At 42.3% G+C, this 16,113-nt stretch overlaps 1 protein-coding gene across 2 annotated transcripts in view; it reads left to right on the forward strand.

Moving 5' to 3' along the window:
• Positions 1-16,113, forward strand: part of LOC133750638 (S-adenosyl-L-methionine-dependent tRNA 4-demethylwyosine synthase TYW1) — a 221,777-nt gene that overhangs the window by 164,311 nt on the left and 41,353 nt on the right. For both annotated transcript variants that reach the window (XM_062180247.1, XM_062180246.1), the window contains exon 14: positions 4,326-4,436. In XM_062180247.1, coding sequence (XP_062036231.1) covers positions 4,326-4,436 — 111 coding nt within the window. The remainder of the gene's footprint in view (positions 1-4,325; positions 4,437-16,113) is intronic.

Here is a 16,113-nt window from a genome sequence, read left to right on the forward strand (position 1 = left end):
AGCTCTGTTGGATATCACACCTCATTATAAAGCAAGGTGTTTAAAACAGTGTAATTCTGGGACAAGGATAAAGAATTAGGTCAGTGGAACAGCATGGGGGGGGGAGTAGATCCTCACATGCATACACACTCTTATTATACTTATTACAATTGAATATCCATTTGGAAAATATACTTGACCCATTAGTACCACAAACAGAAGTCAGCTTTGGTGGATTTCCTGGAAAAAAGCTAGATAAGGGATTATCTTTGTACTCCTGATATATGGATAGGTTCTTTAAAATGACACAGGAAGCCCTAATCTTGAAAGAGAAGAATGATAAAGTGGAATATACTAAAAGCAAGAATATCTGTTGATCAGAAGTCATGAAGAGAAAATTAAAGTCCAAGTAGATGAAAATATTTCCAATATATTTATAACAGAACTGTTATATCCAGAAAATAATAAGAATTTGTCAAGAATCAGTAGGAAAAAGACAAATATTCCACTAGAGAAATATTCAAGATACTTGAACAAGCACTTTGCACATATAGTGATCTAAATAACTTGGAGACATACTCAGCTTCATGAGTCATCAGGTAACTGGAAAACAAAACAGTGTAAGCGTGGCTAAAATGTAAAAGACTAACAACACTAAGTGTTGTTGAAGACGAGAAACCGAACTCTGATACACTGCAGGTAGGAGGATAGTAAAGCCACTTCTGAAATCAGTTTGCAACTTCTGGTAAAGTTGAACACAAACACGTGCATACTGCGAGGCATTGTATCCATACTTAGGTATATTTAGAAAATATGTGCACTTGTGCATCAAGACAGTAGTGCAGTAACACATACAGCAGTGTCATTTGGTAAGGGATGCAAAGTGAGGCAGGGGTTGGGGGGACCAAAGAGTCCTTCACTGTTATTATATTCGCACAATGGAGAACTAAGTGGCAATAAAAATGTATTTACAGCTACACAAAACAGCCCTAACTGACTCCCACAAACATCAGATTCATTGAAAGCAGTCAGACACAAAAGAATATATGTCACAGTAGCATTTCATATGATGTCTTTTAACAAGCAGAACTAAACTCTAATGTTATTAACAGCAGTTTTGTCAGATTTTTTTTTTTAATAGCTAAACCCTAGATGTAATACAAATGTCTACCAACAGGCAGTAGTTGAGTGAATTGTTATATATTCATGCCAGGAAATACTAGATAACAAAAGAACATAAACAAATGCCTACAAACATGAGTAACATATGCTACATGGGTGAGTTTTACAAACGCAGTGTCGATGGTAGAAGCCTAACCAAAATAAATGGCTATTCCATCTATATAAATTTTAAACACAGGCAAAAGAACAAACTACCATGTGTAAGTTGGGATATTAGGTATCTTTAGGTAGAAGGAGTAGAGAGTGGGATAAGCAGGAAGACATCTCTGTGAAGGGTATTTATGGTAACTCCTTGAGCTATCCATTCATGTTTTGTGCACATTTCTCTTCGTGTGCTTTATGTCACAACTGTTAAAGGCTTGGGGAAATGAGAGAGAGCCCTCCCTGGATTCTTACTCCTGATATGGATAGGATATATGGATGGATATATATATACTGCTTGGGTTGGCACTGCTGCATTGATGCTTTCCAGCTGTGTAACTCTGGGCAAGTTACTTAACGACTCCTGGCCTTTCTTATCTGTATGAGAAGATGACAGTCCAATCTATTTTGTAAGATTTGTTATAAAGATTAGACAAATTTTAGAATCTTTGCTAAGATACAGAGCACTGTATAACAACAACTGGCACCTAGTAAGTGCTAATTAACTGCTAACTCCTGCTATTGTCTTTATTGCTCCTTGCAATTCCATTGTATTTCTAAATCCATCATTGCTCTCCACATAGACAAGTTTTTGTCTTGGTCTCTCAGAAAGGTGTATTTTATTCACCATCCTTCATGTTCTTTTTATAAAGTAATCACTAGATATTTTCTAGATGTATTTTATAAATAGAATTTTCTTTGCCTTGTATTTCATAATCATCATTGCTGGTGTATAATAGCTAATACCTTGTATGACTTAACTGCTGCCAGACTTCATTCTCATAGCTACGTATCACTTTTAATCCTATGTAAGATGGGTTTTATACTGGTGGAAATACAGAACAGAGAGGTACAGGTTCTTAGGTTCAATCTAGCCCCCAAAGATTGCGTGTAACCCGCTACTCCATGTTAGGAAAGTTGTTAATCTTTATTTAGTAACTGGCCACTTTGCTTTAATTGACTTTTTGTAGTATTTGAATCTCTTGGATGTCCAAGAAGCCAATTAATGTTGTTTATCATAAGTTATTTTTTGTCTGCCCCAGTAATTCTTGTTCTGGCATAATTGCTTTGTTAACAGCTTGTAGGAAAGTGTTTAAAAAAAAAAGAAGAAGAAGAAGAAGGAAGGGAAAAAGAGTGGATGTTCTTCTATTTGTCTAAGTGGGACTGTCTCTAATTTTTTAACTGCTAAGTATGACATTAACTATTGATTGGAGAGTGCTTTCCTTTACACTGAGAATGTGTATTTGAACTTTTGAATTAAAACAGGGATGATTTAAATTAAGTTAGATGCCTGTAAGTATTTATGATGATCAGATGGTTTTTCTGTGTTGAGCTATTCCTGTGATGCATTGTATTACTATACAGCCTAATTCTGAATCATTTTTGCCTTCTAGAATTTTTAACCCAGTGCTGAAACTCACTTACTAAAATTGCTATACGATTTTTTACTGTATAAGTACAAGTGATACTGGTCTACAGTTTTCTGCTGTTTTTGTTAGGTTTGGACATTGGAGAAGTTCTGTATTTCCTTGCATTATATATTGCATTTGAAATCTTTTTAAAAATATTTGTAATTCAAAGCCTAAGTTGGGCATTTATTTATTTATTTATTTATATTTACTTATTCATTTGAAAGATAGAACAACAGAGAAAGAAAGAAAGAGAATGGGGAGGGGGAGGACACCTCCATCTGCTGATTCCTTCCCAGATGCCCACAAGAGCCTCGTTGGTCCAAAGCCAGAACCCTGGAATTCCATTCAGGTCTCCCCTCTTGAGTGGCAGGAACCCGAGTACTGGAGTCTTTGTCATCTACTGCCTCCCAGGGTAAACGTTAGCAATCATCTGGGTTGGAAGCAGAGGCATTCACTCTGATGTGAGATGCGAGTGTCCCACGTGGCAGCTTCACCAGCCGTGCCGCCATGCCCACCCCCATCCTGTATTTTAAAGAGACTTTGAGTACACAGTTTAGGAGCAGATAGGCTTGGAAAGCACCATTTTCCAGTGGGGCTGCATAATACTCTTCGCTGAACATCTCTTACCTTTTCTTCATTAAAGATCTCAATATTCCTTCATTTTACTAATTATGGAAGTTTTCCGGTATAAAGAGTAAAGAAATTGGTATGATTTTGTTCGCGTCTTACATCACGTTGTGAGCCTTGCTGTGTAAGCGTGGTTTGAGTTGTGGCAGCTTAGGTGCTACTGGGGACTTGGTACAGACACATCACGTGTCATTGCATACACATAAGCAACCACCTGTGTCTCATTGTCTTATCCGTAGTCTGCTGGCTACAGGCAAGTCACAGACCCTGTCCCCACTTATGGGGAGCTGTGTACCTTGGATTTTATGATTAATAATGCTTTGTTGTTAATAATGTTTTTCTGAGATTTTTCAATAAGTCTTTGAGTCTTCAATCATTTGTTATGGGTCCTAGACGTGAGCTACATAAAAGCCAAAGTGTACAGGCATTCCAAGGCTTTCATGATGATGGACTAATTGCTTTTCAGAAAGCCAGTACTTCTTGATGTATGGTAAATAAATGGCAACATTGACAGCCCCTAACTGTGCCTTTTTTGCCATCAAGAAATGCCAAGAGATCATTAAATAATGAGAAAGAGAAGACAAGAGTAATTAATAATTCTTGTCATTACCAAGTAGAATTTCATTACCTGAAAGTCTAAAGGTTACCTGAAGTATTTTCCATAGCCTAAAACTCTTCAGCCGATTCAGAGTTCCTTCCAAAATTGAGTTCATTGTGAGTCTATCAGGAACCTGTGGGTGCCTAACAGTGTTGGATGATACAAGGTAGAGAAGAGAAATAGGTCACTGTCTGTGCCTTCAGGAGTCTTACTGCTTTGTTGATACACTTTCGCCTCTCTCCAAAGTAAAACTTCAATTAGCAGATATTCACAGTGGGTTCACCTGTGGGTTCTCTGTGGGTTGACCATCCCTGAGCATCCGCTGAAGATGTTAATAGGTGACTTTCTCCAAGACAAAAACAAAATTGGGTTTTCTTTCATTTCAGCAACAACGAACAGTGTACAGACTGACGCTGGTGAAAGCCTGGAATGTGGATGAACTGCAGGCCTATGCTGAGCTCGTGAGCCTGGGGAATCCTGACTTCATCGAAGTGAAGGTAATGTTTTATTGGGAGGTAGACAGCAATGAAAAATGAGTGATTAAGAACTGTATAGTGGGGTGGGCTTTGTGTCATAAAGAATTAAACTGCCACCTGGGATGCCCGAATCCCATATCAGAGTTCCTGGGATGGAGTCCTGCCTCTGCTTCCAATCCAGCTTCTCAGATCCCTGCTAATGCACCTGGGAGGCAGCAGATGATGGCCCAAGTATTTGGGTTTCTGCCACCTACATGGGAGACCTGGATTGAATTCCTTGCTCTTGGCTTTAACCTGGCCTACCCCTGCTACCCCTGGCTGTTACAGGCATTTGAGATGTGAACCAGAATATGGAAAATCTCTCTTCTCTCTCTCTCCCCCTCACCATCGTCACTCTGGGTCTCAAATAAGTACATCTTTTAGGAAAACTATATAGGAACATTAATATGTTGATAAATTTTTTAAAAGTATTATGAATAATTTGTGTCTTTTAAACTTCTGTGATGGAAAATTTCAAACATATACTGAAGTTGAGAGACGGGCCTACTGCACCTCCAACTGTCACTCACCTTCAAAATTACCAACACATGTCCAGTGTTGTTTCAGTAATATCCATATACCCATTTTCTTGGCTCTTAACCATGAAGCAAATCTCCAACATTAAGTGATTCACCCACAAATATTTTAGTATAAACCTAAAAGTACACACTCATTTTAAACTGTTCTCTAGAGTACTAGGCTCATGCCTAAAGCATTTAATCATTGGAACATAGAGGTTTCACATTTTACCAATTATTTCTCTTCATTTAAACTATTTTTGAGTCAGAATCTAAACTAGGAGCAAACACTGAACTTGTATTATTTCTCCTTCAAATTTCCTCTAATATATCAATTCCTCCTTCATGTGTGGTCCTCCCACCTTGTAATTTGTTTTGTTATAGAAAGCAGCTCACTTATCCTGGCTAGTTCCCATTTTAGACTTTGTTGGCTGTGTGCTCCTCTGCCCCCTGCATCTGCTATGGATTGGTAGTTAGATCAGGAAGGCTAATCAGGGAAGGGATGGTGTATGTTCGTGCATGTGTGTTTATATTTCAAAACCATTTCATCAGTGATATTGTATTCTTCCAACAGGAAGCATGTAACATCTATTTGTCTCTTTCTTATCCTTGCCAGGGTTTCTCTAGGGTGGATTCCCATATGTTGATTACTGGGTCAAAGGGTAAAAATATACATATATTGCATCAGTAAACATTGTGGTTGATTGTTTTAGGAAGCCTTTACCGAGGAGATGACATTTAAAAAAAAAAAAAAAAACTCAGAAAACTAATCCTTAAACAATGAGAAGCAACCCAATATGCAGATACTCGGGGTAGGAGCATTCGGGGCACAGAGGTCCTGTACGATCTTTTTGGGACAGATGAAGGTGGCTGAGGTACAAGGTGAATCACAGAAATGGGCTGGGGCAGATTTCATGAGACCTTTCAAGCAAAGATAAGTGACTTGGGTTTTTGACCAAGTTTAATGGTAAGCTTTTAATACTAGGTACACTATGAAGAGGTTTTAGGCTGTGGAGTTATGTGATCTGACTTATGATTTTATAAGATCACTCTGCTACTCTGTCACAAACTGATTGTACAAGCCAGCAGTGGAAGCTGGGAGATGTCTTCGAAATTCTTGCATAATCCAAGCCAGAGATACACCAGTCTGGGGAAGCTCAGTGGTAGTGTAAATGGATAGCAGGTGCACTGAGGGCAGGTGTTGTAAGTGGAACCAATAGGACTTAAAGGCAGGTTAGATGTGTGGGTGAAAGAAAAAGGAATCAAGACTGGCACCTGTGGTTTTGGCTTCAGTGATTGTGTGGAGGGTAGGGCAGTTTCCTGGGGTGGAGAAAACCGGTGGGTGAGGGAGGCAAGTTTATGGAGAAATATAATCTGAGTTGTCTTAAATATCTAAGCAGAGGTTCCATTAGTCTGGAGTTTTGGGGATAAGGCAGGGCTGGGAAAGGTGATTTGAAAGTCACCAACATGAGATGGTGCTTAAAACTGTGCAGCGCTGGGAAAGGTGATTTGAAAGTCACCAACATGAGATGGTGCTTAAAACTGTGCAGCGCTGAGGCAAGCAGCTGGGGGCCGGTGTTTGGGTGTAGCGAGCAAAGCTACCGCCTGCAACACCAGCATCCCATGTGGGTGTCTGTTCATGTCCCAGCTGCTTCACTTCCAATCCAGCTCCCTGCTCTTGGCCTGGGAAAAGCAGTGGAAGATGGCCCAAGTGTTTGGGAGACCCAGAAGAAGCTCTGGCTTCTGACTTCAGCCTAGCTCAGCACTGGCTATTGCTGCCATTTGGGGAGTGAACCAGTGGACGGAAGATCTCTCTGTGTCTTTCCCTCTCTCTCTTTCTGATTTTATTTTCAAATAAATAAATCTTTTTAAAAAAAATAGGCAAGCAGCTTACTTTGGCAACAGTAAGAGTCCACAAACAGAAAGTATTGTCTCTGAAAGCCACTTTGTCCATTGTGTGTTGTTGAATCTGAATGTGTTCTATGTCAGAGCAGCAGGTGTTTCAGAGCTGCATAGCTGTCTCCTAGGAGGTCCAGCTGTCCGTGCTGCTGTGCTCTTGAGGCCTGGGGACGAGGGAGCAGATGAAACACTGCTGTCCGAGTGCCTCATTTTGTCTCAGATCAGGTCAACGGCACTCTTTTCTTTTGAAATTCCTGTTAATTTCAAAACTTTTCTTGGCAGGAGCTCTGATAATACAGAGATATGAACTGAGTCTGAAAATAACATGTGCCAGCTGAAGAAAACCCTGCCAGCATCAGAGATTAGTGATGTTTTAATTTATGATTTCACTCTTAAAGAATGCTGCCTCAAATTATGTTACAGTAAAATCTCTATTACTAAGACACAATTTGGCTGGATCACAGGTTACCTTCCTCCCCTTCCTTTTTTCTTCCTGCCTTCCTTTCCCTCTCTGTTCCTCCCTTTCTTTCTCTCATGATCATATTTTCCATTACACTTTATAATCTGAAAAAATATGTACTTTTCACTTTGACAAACTGTTAATATCAATAGAGTGTTTTAGCTAAAGTTTATGACATAGTTTCTTTCAAAGAAGGGTTCTACCTTACTTTTTTTGTTGCTGTTTTTGAATGGTAAACAAACAGAGATCTTCCATCTCCAGTTCACTCTCCAAATACCTGCAACAACCAGGAGCCAGGAACTCAGCCAGTGTCCTGTATGTGTGGCAGGGACCCAATGGTTTGCACCATCATCTGCTGCCTCCCAGTTTGCACATGAGCAGAAAGATGGGATCAGGAGCAGAGCTGGGACTCCAACCCAGGCACTTCTATATGGGATGTGAGCATCCCAAGTAGTATCTTAACACTGTACCAAATGCCTGCCTCTCCACTTCACTGCTTTCATTTAGAGTTGCTCATTTGAAATGCAGAGTGATAGAGAGAGAGATAGGGAGAGGCAGAGAGAGAGAGATCTTCTTCTAGTTCACTCTCCAAATGGCTGCGACAACTCAGGATGGGCCTGGTTTAAGCCAGGAACCCAGAACTCCATCCAGGTGGCAGGGGCCTAGGCACTTAGGCCGTCATCCACTACTTTCTGAAGTGCATTAGCAAGCACTGGGTTGGAAGTGGAGCATCTGGGACTTGAACCCACTCCAATATGAGATGCCAGAGTCACAAGCACCTGCTTAACCTGCTGTACCACAACGCCAGCCACCCCTTTACTGTTTTATCCCTATATTCAACAACAGATTTGAGTTCTTTCCATGTGACAGTCACTTACCAAAGCACTAGAGATAAATTTGATATGGATGTGCTGTTTTGGAAATTAATATCTTGTTGACTAAGCAAAAACTGTGAAAGTAAAATGAACTACTTTGAGAGTTATATAATTAAACTTTCTCAGATAACTATGTAAGGTAATCACAATTTAGAAAAAGTAAGTGCTCATGATAAATATAATGGATTGTGTTACAGGATCCAGCTAAGCGCAGTCTTGGTCAAGTTGTTCTTAGAGAAGACCTGAGGGAGAAACATTCTATGGTGTGGAGTCTCTAGTACAGGGGAGGGTGAAGTCACATGGCTTGTTAATTTCACCTCTCATTTGTGTAGCAAGTTAATGAACTGTCTTTCTTTTAAGTTAAAGTAACCAAAAGGGATATTTACAGGGTATATACTATTTTTAATAAAGATTTATTTATTTATTTATTTATTTGAAAGGCAGAGTTACAGAGAGAGAGAGAGGCAGAGAAAGAGAGAGGTCTTCCATCTGCTGGTTCGTTCCCCAGATGGCCGCAACAGCCAGAGCTGAGGTGATCTGAAGCCAAGAGCCAGGAGCTTCTTCCAGGTCTCTCACGCCAGTACAGAGACTCAATGACTTGGGTCATCTTCTTCTACCTTCTCAGGCCATAACAGAGAGCTGGATCGGAAGTGGAGCAGCCAGAACTCAAACCGGCGCCCACATGGGATGCTGGCACCGCAGTCGGTGGCTTTACCCACTACAACACAGTACCAGCCCCAGGATACATACTGTTAAGAGATAAAACAGTTATAGAATAATGATTATTTTTTTTAACATTTTCAACTATATGCTCAGATATACTTAAATTTGAAAATATGGAGGAATGTATACCAAATTGTTAGCAGTGTTCTGTTTGGAAGAAGGGGAAGAAAAAAAGTAATAATTTTATTTTTCATAATTTTGTATTGTGTGAATTACTATAATGAGAATGCTTTACGTTTGTAATTCAAATGAGTCAGTAAAGAGAGAAGGCCTGCTTTCTTGTTCAATAAGATTAAAATAATTAATGCCTGGAAAGGCATCTTTTTTGTTGTTGTTGTCTTATTAAATTTTTATAAAATGGAGTCTAAAAAATACTAAGCCCTGTCCAAAAACATTTGATGAGAACTAGAATATGGCAGGCTAAGATAGCCTCAGAGTGCCTCCAAAACCACTTAGAAGTGAATCTGTTGGGGCCAGCACCTTGACTCTCTTGGTTAATCCTCTGCCTGTAACACCGGCATCCCATATGGGCGCCAGTTCTAGTCCTGGTTGCTCCTCTTCCAGTCCAGCTCTCTGCTGTGGCCTGGGAAGGCAGTGGAGGATGGCCCAAGTGCTTGGGCGCCTGCACCCGCATGGGAGACCAGGAGGAAGCACCTGGCTCCTGGCTTCGGATCAGCGCATTGCCGGCCATGGAGGCCATTTGGGGAGTGAACCAGCGGATGGAAAACCTTTCTCTCTGTCTCTCTCTCTCACTGTCTATAACTCTACCTGTCAAAAAAAAAAAAAAGTGAATCTGTTATGATAAACGCTCATACTTTTGAGGACGTAACTGATGTGTGGGATCTTTAAAGGAAACCACTGGGGGCCAGAAGAGGTGAGACCATCCTAGTGTGATTCCACCATGCTGTAGAGAGAGGACTTTGACTTAAAGGATTCAGTGGGACAAAGTTTAGCCACTGAGGCAGGATAGCACTTAGAAAGCTGTTCCTTACCAATACTCTTGGTTAAAAAAAAAAAAGTCATCTCCCTAGGGCCTCAAAGGGGTTTGGAGTTCAAAATTAATGGCACCTTGGGGCTGGCACTGTGATGTAGTTGGTAAAGCTGCTGCCTACAGTGCTGGCATCCTATATTGGCACTGGTTTGAGTCCCAGCTGCTCCACTTCCTATCCAGCTTTCTGCTATGGCCTGGGAAAGCAGTGGAAGATAGTCCAAGTCCTTGGGCCCTGGACCCACGTGGGAGACCAGGGATTGGCGCAGCTCCAGCTGTGGTGGCCAATCTGGGATTGAATCAGCATATGGAAGACCTCTCTCTCTCTCTGTGTAACTCTGACTTTCAAATAAATAAATAATGGCACCTCAAGGTCATATAAATGTCCCCACAGTGTGAAGTTGATATACGCTTGGCCCTTGCTTAGTGAATTACCTGGGGCAGAGCAGACCCAGTACCATTCCCATCTTTTGTGTGTGTCTCTGTTGGGCTAGCTGTTATCCATTTCTGGGATTTTAAAATAGAAACTGCTTGTGTGTATATGTGTGTGTTGAAAACATTGTTTACAAGTTACCAAATTCATTTTGAGTAAGATTTCACACAAATATAGGGATCTTCAAAAACGTCATGGAAAATGTGTATTATGAAAAAAGATGCATAAATTTCAATTTTTTGGCACCAAAATAAACCTGTTAATTCCATTTTCCAAAAAGATTTCTGAAGTCTCCTCATATGTATGCTTCCTGTCCAACTTCTTTTTATCGTTTTATCTTCCAGCACTAACCTGATTGGGTTAGGAAATTCTAACTTTTTCTACCCCACCCATTAACTCTTTATCTTTTTCATTTTGTGAACCAAAAGGAAAAAAAACACCCTAACTTTGGGCATACAAGTCATGGTAGTAACACCCACAGCCCAAGAGGGAGATTATGAATGTGGGAGTCCCATCATGGCCAGTTGCTATCCTTAGCATCTCTCTGACAGTGATGTAGAGGGGAAGGGTGAGGGACTCAGAGTCTGTGCAACTGGAATCTCATGTGGGGAAATGGAATTGCACAGTTTTAACATGTAGCAGTATAAACATAACAGTATAATGACTGATATTGTTGCACAACAAGTTGAGCTTCTGCTTAGGACCCGTCATCCCATATCAGAGTGCCTGGGTTCAATTCCTGCCTCCACTTCTGATTCAGTTTCCTGTTAATGCACACTCTAAGAGGCAGCAGGTTCAACTACTTGAGTCCCTGCTACCCACATGGGAGACTCACCTGGGGTTCCTGATTCCCAGTTCCCAGCTTTAGCTTGTCCCAGCTGTACCTGTTGCAAGTATCTGGGGAGTGAACCAGTGGATAGAAGATACTGCTCTCTACCTTTCAAATAAATTAAACAAACAAAAACAAATAATAGGTACTACTGCTTTAAAATAAAGTATTGACATAATATGGAACAAGTTAACTTACCCTTTTTAAGCCTAAATGTCCTCAATATTTAAATAACAATAATATTATATGTAACTGGTTTGATCTGAAAATTCAGTGAGGTAATACATGCAGTAAATGTTTAGATTACTTTCCATTAAGCACATTTATTTAAACTAAATCAATAGAAGCTATTTCTTTATTATATTGATTTCTTTTTTCTCATAGCCAGTCTTGTAAGATATTTTTCTTTTATAGTCCTTATGAATTACCATATATTTTAGCTGCATTAGACTTAAATAGGCTTTTATTTGTTAGTCTGAGAATCTTAATTCTCATTATTTGCTTGTTTGTGAAAATGTGTTTCCTATTACAAACATCTGCCTTGTGGAAAGCTTCTATAACACAATCCATTTGTAAATGAAAAACTCTTCCTGTTCTCTGCCTGGCATTGCACCTTGAGAACAGTAAGTGCTCCATAATTATTTGCTGATTTGAAGCTACTTGTTGCTAGCAGTGTGACTATCTAAGGAGCTCAGTGCTTACAGAACATACCTTGCAAAATAGTAGTCTTAGCGTCGCTTCACTCTTGTTCTTTTGACAATGGTAGGGAATGTGGTCAGTTGTACATATATATATAGTGATATGCAGTTGCTGTTTAGCTGTTGAATTGTAACTTAGGAGGCCTGCAGCCCACAGCAGAGTGCCCGAGTCCCTGCTTCGCTCCTGATTCCAGCTTCCTGCTACTGTGCACTCGGGAGACAGCAGATGATGGCTCAGATAGCTGCATCCGTGCCACCCTGGAAGCCTGGCTTGAGTCCCCAGCTCCCGGCTCCAGCCTCAGGCCATTGTGGCCATTTGAGAAGTGAGCCAGTAGATGGGAACTCTCTGTCTCCCTACCTTTCAAACAAACCAAAAGAGAAAAAAAAAGGGAAAAAGTTAAAAAAGGGAAAAAGTTAAGAGTAGAAATATGATGGAATAAGGACATAAGGCTCAGCCATTTTGGGTTCTTGTTATCCTGACTTCTTTCAAGAGACCAATTCATCTCACACCCTATTGTTGCCCTCCCTATCCTCTGCACTCTTCCGCAGGTTTGGAAGCCCATGGAGGGGCCAAACTTGAAAAACCTGTATGGAGAAACTCCCCCCTACCTACTGCCCCCCACCCCCATCCCTAGCCCACCTAAGATATAAAAAGGCCCAGCCTGCTGGGGTCTGGGCCCTCTGCCATGTGTCTGGTCTATGTACACACTAGCAGTTGGTTGCCCTCTGCAAGTTTATTTTCTTGCAATAAATGCAGACTGGCTACAAGTTCACATTCTATCTTCTCTATGTTCTATGCCCTTTGTTCTTAGATTTAGTGCCCATGAGGAAAGCTATGTCCTTCCTTCTATGTAATATCAAACATTAAGACCACCTTATCCAAACTGTCTTATATAAGGTCTAAAGATTGAACTGTACATTTTGATGGAGAGTTCTTCAGAATAGAATCATTTTTCATAATCTTGAAGAGAATAGAGGAGAAATGAGGGAACAAGACAGGCTTCCCAGATCACTTACTATCAATAACTTAATATTAAGTTTAAACTTAGCAAACAATTTTAACTATCAAATAACTTATGAAAACATTTACCAAAAGGTCCTGTTTCTTCCATAAATTCTAAGAGTGTGTGTAGTTGGAAATATCTCTTGAATATCTAACACAAGTGTAAGCCAATTAAAACAGAGCTCTTAATAAATTTTGATATAGGCCGGTGCCACGGCTCACTAGGCTAATCCTCCACCTTGCGGCGCCGGCACACTGGGTTCTAGTCCCGGTTGGGGCACCAGATTCTGTCCCGGTTGCCCCTCTTCCAGGCCAGCTCTCTGCTGTGGCCAGGGAGTGCAGTGGAGGATGGCCCAAGTGCTTGGGCCCTGTACCCCATGGGAGACCAGGATAAGTACCTGGCTCCTGCCATCGGATCAGCGCGGTGCGCTGGTCACAGCGCGCCAACCGCGGCGGCCATTGGAGGGTGAACCAACGGCAAAAAGGAAGACCTTTCTCTCTGTCTCTCTCTCACTGTCCACTCTGCCTGTCAAAAATAAATAAATAAATAAATAAATAAATTTTTATATAGTCATACAGTATGCGCACATGCTTAACACATAACCAAACATTACAGGAGAGAAAAACAAAACAGTTTCCATTATTAGTAAAGAGATTTTGGCTGCCACTAGACAAGGCAGGGGAAAAGATAGAAGGCTAGGCATGGAGCATTCTTTGGAACGAAGTTGCTCAGGGCTTACCACTGTCCTTGAGTTTTTCTTTGTTAACTCTGCCAAATATATTACTGGAGATTGCTGGAACAGAGACTTTTTTTTCTTTTTTTTTTTAAATGTATTTATTTATTTGAGAGGCAGATAGAGGTGTGCCATCCACTGTTTCACTCCCCATTTGGTCACAGTGGTCGGAACTGTTTCGATCCAAAGCCAGGAGCTTTTTTTGGGTCTCCCACACGGGTACAGGGGCCCAAGGATTTGGACCATCTTCTGCTTTCCCAGGCCATAACAGCTGGATTGGAAGTGGAGCAGCTGGGACGCGAACCAGCGCCCATAGAGGATGCCAGCACTGCAGGCAGTGGGTGGCTTTACCCTCTATACCACAGTGGCGGCCCCTGGATCAGAAATGTTTTTCTTCATGCGAGAGAATTTAGATGTGAGACAGAGTAGCAGTGCAAGATGTGGCTCCATTATGTTAGGGTTTAGGATTTTAGGGTTCATAGAAGGGGATGAGGCAGCTAGTTAGAGAAGACTTTATTTTAGGGAGGACAGAAGGGGGGTGGTAAAAGCGAGTAGGAGTTGAGCTCCCCTAGACTGTGGGGAAGGTTGGGGATGGCGGTGGGGGTGTTGAAGTCAGGCTGCATTGCATTTGAACAGCAGGCAGAGTCCTCTATTAAGCTGCTTGTTGGGGGAGGTGTAGAGTGCCACCTGGACTCTAAGGTGGGCGGAAGATGAGAGGGAGGCTCCTTGGTGAAATTTATAGTGCATTGTCTTAGGAGTTTGGAATGTCCCAGCTAAGGGGCTTTCCACAGCAGTCAACATTCTGCTAGCCTTTACACCATCTTTTGCACCCAGGAGAGAGTGGCAGAACATAGGAGGAGGGGTCAGGAAGAGAGGAGAGAGGCAGTTTGGGCTGCTGGTGAGGGAGAGGGGGGACAGGGCAAGTAGAGGGTCCTGTTCCTGAGGTGGTGGCATCCCTGAGGGAGAGCAAGAGTGGAAGAAGGGGAAATCGAGGGTTCAAGAGGGGGCTCCAAGCCTGTCTCCTGCCCATGGGCTTGGCATGAGGAAGCTGACCTCAGAGGACGGAAGCTGAGATGCAGGGGAATCAGGTGGGTCTGCCTGAGAGGAATCACCAGATGGAACTTCCGGAGGGCCCTGGTGTGGGTAGGGTGGAGGGTCAGTATCGCAGAGTAGATGGGATCAAGAGAGAACAGCGGAGCCTTTCATATTAGATTAGATTTCTGAAGTTCAGTATCATGGAAGACTGTACGGGTTGATGTTTCATGTATTCAGTGTAGACTGGTTGGGAGCACAGAGAACAGTAAGGCCTACCCCCCCCACTAAGATTTAACAGTTCAGATGTGTCCCTAGGCCAGTTCTCTCATTAGGTTTGCACAGGATGTATGATGACATTGGGGTTGGATGGGGTGGGGGTTCCTGAACAGAGGTTAAAGAGATGAGAGGGGATTTCAGCCAAGTGAAGATGGGATGCTGAGTGGGTGGTCCAGCTTAAGTGACTTGGGGGTGGGGGGGCAAAGGCAAAGGTTCATGAATGGTTCACAGGCCATGGTTAGAACAGACCACAGACATAGGGAGCGAGGGCCTCATATGGCATGCTTAGAAGCATGGGCTGCTTTGCAGAGAGCTATTGAAGCATTTTTAGGTGAAAAGAGTGGCATGTAACATTTTGGATGTATTGCTAAAATAACCATGAAGTCCATATTTCTTCTCTCATCAAACCATAGGAGACAAAAGCATTATTAGGAGTCTTTTGACACCTCATCACTTTAATGAGCCTGTTCAGTACTCAGACATACTGCTTTGCCTACAGGCTGTGACTCCCAAGGCACACTTTGCAAGCAGTCGGAGACCTTGGGGCTCCCAGGTCCCAGAACGGTGTAGGCAGCAGAAAGTCCCTGGTTGTAGGACATGGGATGTGCTTTTCAGCCTGGACCCTGAGAGGATAGATGATCTTGTTCTTCACAACTCTTGTCACTCTACAGCCTGCAGATTCTGCAGGGAGTGACTTTGCTTTTTCTTGGCATGCTCTTCTCTTGTTCTTTGTTCAAGTGGTTGGGGAGGAACTTGCTGCAGGTGATAAATGGGGTGGGGATGGGGTGGCAATGCATGAAAAGGTGGCAGACAACCATGACAGAAGGAGAAAATGGAGTGTTTGGGGATAACGCAGGGTCATCCGCACTCAGGAGTGAAGTCAGGGAAGCTATCAGCAGACTAGCCTGTAGGAGGGAGCAGAGAGCACCACAGAGCAGAGTGTCAGGAGCCAAACTGAGTGGAGCCCCAGGTTCAGGAAGGTGACCTGCGTTCTGATTCTCTGAGACCAGTTTCTGCCCAGGCAGTGCTGACACTGAGGGCTCAGGCCCAGTGGCTCACCTGGGGAGGTTCCCACCACGGCTCACCTGGGAGGGCCTTGGCTGAAAGAGCTTTCCCGTGAAAAGTGCTTCTGTCAACTCTTAAAGCAGCATCCCATGGTAAGGAGAAGTGTTCTGGGAGGGCATAATA

This window comes from Lepus europaeus, chromosome 21 (genome assembly GCF_033115175.1).
Source record: "Lepus europaeus isolate LE1 chromosome 21, mLepTim1.pri, whole genome shotgun sequence".
NCBI lineage: Eukaryota > Metazoa > Chordata > Mammalia > Lagomorpha > Leporidae > Lepus > Lepus europaeus.